The sequence below is a fragment of the Cannabis sativa genome, chromosome 2 (assembly GCF_029168945.1).
Source record: "Cannabis sativa cultivar Pink pepper isolate KNU-18-1 chromosome 2, ASM2916894v1, whole genome shotgun sequence".
Lineage (NCBI taxonomy): Eukaryota > Viridiplantae > Streptophyta > Magnoliopsida > Rosales > Cannabaceae > Cannabis > Cannabis sativa.
The window spans coordinates 27,698,718-27,702,091 of record NC_083602.1 but is presented as its reverse complement, the minus strand read 5'-3'; the positions used below and the strand labels follow the sequence as shown (position 1 = coordinate 27,702,091).

The 3,374-nt window shown below is 27.7% G+C and overlaps 1 protein-coding gene across 1 annotated transcript; it reads left to right on the top strand.

Annotated features, from left to right (window-relative positions):
* The first annotated feature begins 239 nt into the window (after positions 1-239).
* LOC133033951 (transcription factor MYB13-like) lies at positions 240-1,433 on the top strand. Its single transcript, XM_061108998.1, has 3 exons — positions 240-387; positions 505-634; positions 759-1,433. The coding sequence occupies exons 1-3, from the start codon at positions 252-254 to the stop codon at positions 1,255-1,257; spliced, it is 765 nt and encodes a 254-aa protein (XP_060964981.1). The 5' UTR covers positions 240-251; the 3' UTR covers positions 1,258-1,433.
* The last annotated feature ends 1,941 nt before the right edge of the window (positions 1,434-3,374 follow it).

Genomic DNA, 3,374 nt, shown 5'->3' with positions numbered 1-3,374 from the left:
CTTTTGAACACCATGCGTTGTTTGTTGGACCAACGGCCCCATATATAGTTACAACTTGTAAATGTATATCTATCTTCTTGAGAAACGAAAAGACGCCCGCTTAATTAGCTTTTCCCTTATTTGGTTTGGTGCATGCACATATAAACTTGACTCTTCCTCTTCTTTCTCATTATTATTAATTAATTAATTTATATATATATATGTATATTAATAAAGCTCATACGATAATAAATTAAAAGTGAGAAAGAGAGATGGGTGGTAGGAGAGCATGTTGTGAGAATATGGGACTGAAAAAAGGACCATGGACCCCTGAAGAAGATCACATACTCATTTCTTATATCCAACAATTCGGTCATGCAAATTGGAGGGCTCTTCCTAAACAAGCAGGTATATATATATAAATGCATATAAAATAAACCGATCTCAGTGGCGTGTATTTTTTTGATATATGTGTATACATATATATAAATAACGACTTTTGATATTGTTGGTGTATATGTATAGGTCTGTTGAGGTGTGGAAAGAGCTGTAGGCTTCGTTGGATAAATTACTTGAGGCCTGATATTAAAAGAGGAAACTTCAGCAAAGAAGAGGAAGACACCATCATCAAGCTACATCACAATCTTGGAAATAGGTATATATATACTCTACTTCTTTTTTGGCAATGAATATTAATTAAGATCTATATATACTCTTATATATGTTATAGTTGCTATGAGATTAATTGATTATGATGTGTATTAATTATAATATATCAGATGGTCTTCTATAGCGACCCAATTACCAGGAAGAACAGACAACGAAATAAAAAACTTCTGGCACACCCACTTGAAGAAGAAAATCAAGAAGAAGTTAATAATGAAACAAAGTAGTAATAGTGAAACTGATCATCTTGACCATGAAGCAATATTACAACCCATGACGATGATGATGATGGTCAATAATGCCAGAACTAGTAGTAGTAATGCTACTACAGTTGTTAATAATAATGTCCATCACCAACAACACCATTATTACAAGCATTCTACTACCAGGACAGTCTTTTTTGATCCAAAATTACAGGTCTCATCATCATTATTGTTAAACTCTGATGATGTACATCACTCATTCATGGATCATAATAACAATAATAATACTGATGAGGATGATGTTATGGAGGAAGGCATTCACAACTTTTGGTACAAACTTCTTGTGAAGTCAGCAGAGACTGCTACTGCTGCTGCTTCAGTACCACCAGCTCTTGCAAATTTTGGATAATTATTATAATTTTCTTTTCTTTTTCAACGTAGATTTTTTTTTTTTAAAGTTTGAAATTTGGTTATGTCTACTTTTGACATTATTGTGTGATGGTGAAATTAATTTAGTTGAATGAGATAGTGGAGATGAATACTATTATTTTATTGCCAAAAACCTCATTAAAATATACTTTTTTTTAGTTTCTTTCTTTCTTTATTTGTTTCATGTTTGACATTTGAGAGTATGGTGTACTAAAAAAAAAGTAGTGCATTGTTATATTTTAGTACTATTTACAATAGTATGAAAAAAAAAGGTTTATATATTTATTGATATTAAATTTAATGGACAAAATATGGTAATTTTAGAGAAAGAAAAATATGAAAACCTCAACAAAATTCCATAAAAAATTTAATAATATGTTTAAAGAACAATGGTCATTGGAAAAGTAAGTTTGCTGGAGTTGGTATTGGTGCCGAAAAAGTTGTCGGAATTGGCACTGGCGCTGAAAAATCTCTGGAGTTTGGCACTGGCACTCACAGCCGTTGGAAAATTTGCTGAAATTGGAATCACTCGAAAAGTCGCTAGAAAATGGTCTGAGTTGTCGCCGTAATCGGAGTTAGATGTCGGAGTCGTCACTGGAGTTGAATGTTGGAATCTAACACACAGAAACTAATTTCATTTATCAACTAGTTAAAATTCTAACATATAGGAAACCATTTAGTAAAGTACAAACCATTTTCGTGAAATAATCAATTGAAAAAATTGAAACTTAAAACTCAATTATGAAAAATAATAAAAAAAACAAGTTATGAAACTAATTACTTAAAAAAATGATTATGAAAGTCAATAAAATAATAAGACATAACACAAATTTTTTTAACAAATCTATATAAAATTAAATCATAGAAACTAGTTATGTCAAACAACCAATTGAAAATTAAACACATAAAAATTAACTTCAAATCTAGAAACAAAATAATACAAAGAAACTTAAAATAAAAAATATACAATAGTATCATAAAATGGAGCAACCCTAATATAGAACCCTCAAAACTCGTAAAACTACTTACGAACATGTGAACCCTCTGAAATAAGTTTCAACCTTAGAAAAAATCATAACAAAACTGAAGTTATGAACAATGAAGATAACATAAACTAATTTTATCGGTCAACCAAATAAAACACACTCACCAATATAATTAAAACAACACATAATGGACAATAATAATATAAAAATAAAATAGAAGTGTGAAAACTAATTTCGAACATAAAAATAAAATAATAAAAAGAAAATAAAAAATATATAATAACATCATAAAAAAGAGTAACTCTTTTACAATACTCTCAGAACTGAAATCAGTTTTGAACCTATGAAAAATCTTAATAACAAACCTATGAAACCTTAATAAAACGGAAAAAAAAAAAAAAAAAAAGAAATCACATGTCCCAAATTTCCCTATGCCAACCATGTCCCTCCAATCAATAATTGCCATCTATTTTTATTTTTTTCACCTCATTTATTAATCTTTCTAAACAAACTGCTCCATTAGTGCCCATTTATTTTTCGGTAATCTCAGAACAACTTTTTTCACATTTATTACCTTTCTTATTAATTATTTAAATATCATCAGTTAATTTATATAATAATAATAAAAAAATAACCAATGTATATCAGTGCACATTCTATTAAGAGACCTTCTATTAAATCATTATATTTTTTCTTTTAAAACTCAAAATAATAAAATTATATTAGTAATTTTTTAACAAAAAAAATCATTAAAAATTATACTGTTATTATTTTAAAAAAAAATTAAAATATATAGTTTACACAGACTAAATAATAAAAAAAAATTATACTTTTATAAGTGTTTAGGGTATAAATAAAATTTATTTTAAGAAATATATTAATTTTAGTATTTATTTATAAAGTAATTGTGGTGAATCCTCACCCTCAAAACAATTTGTTACAATAGTAACAATGTTAAAGAAACACAAATCAAAACTAAAACCAATCACAAAACCAAAACTTGGACTTAATTGAAATAAGACAAAGAAAACTTAACTCAATAATAGATGAATGATGGATCTTTATTGAACAGGATTAGTCAGTAGTACACAATCGAATGAGTCCAAGATTA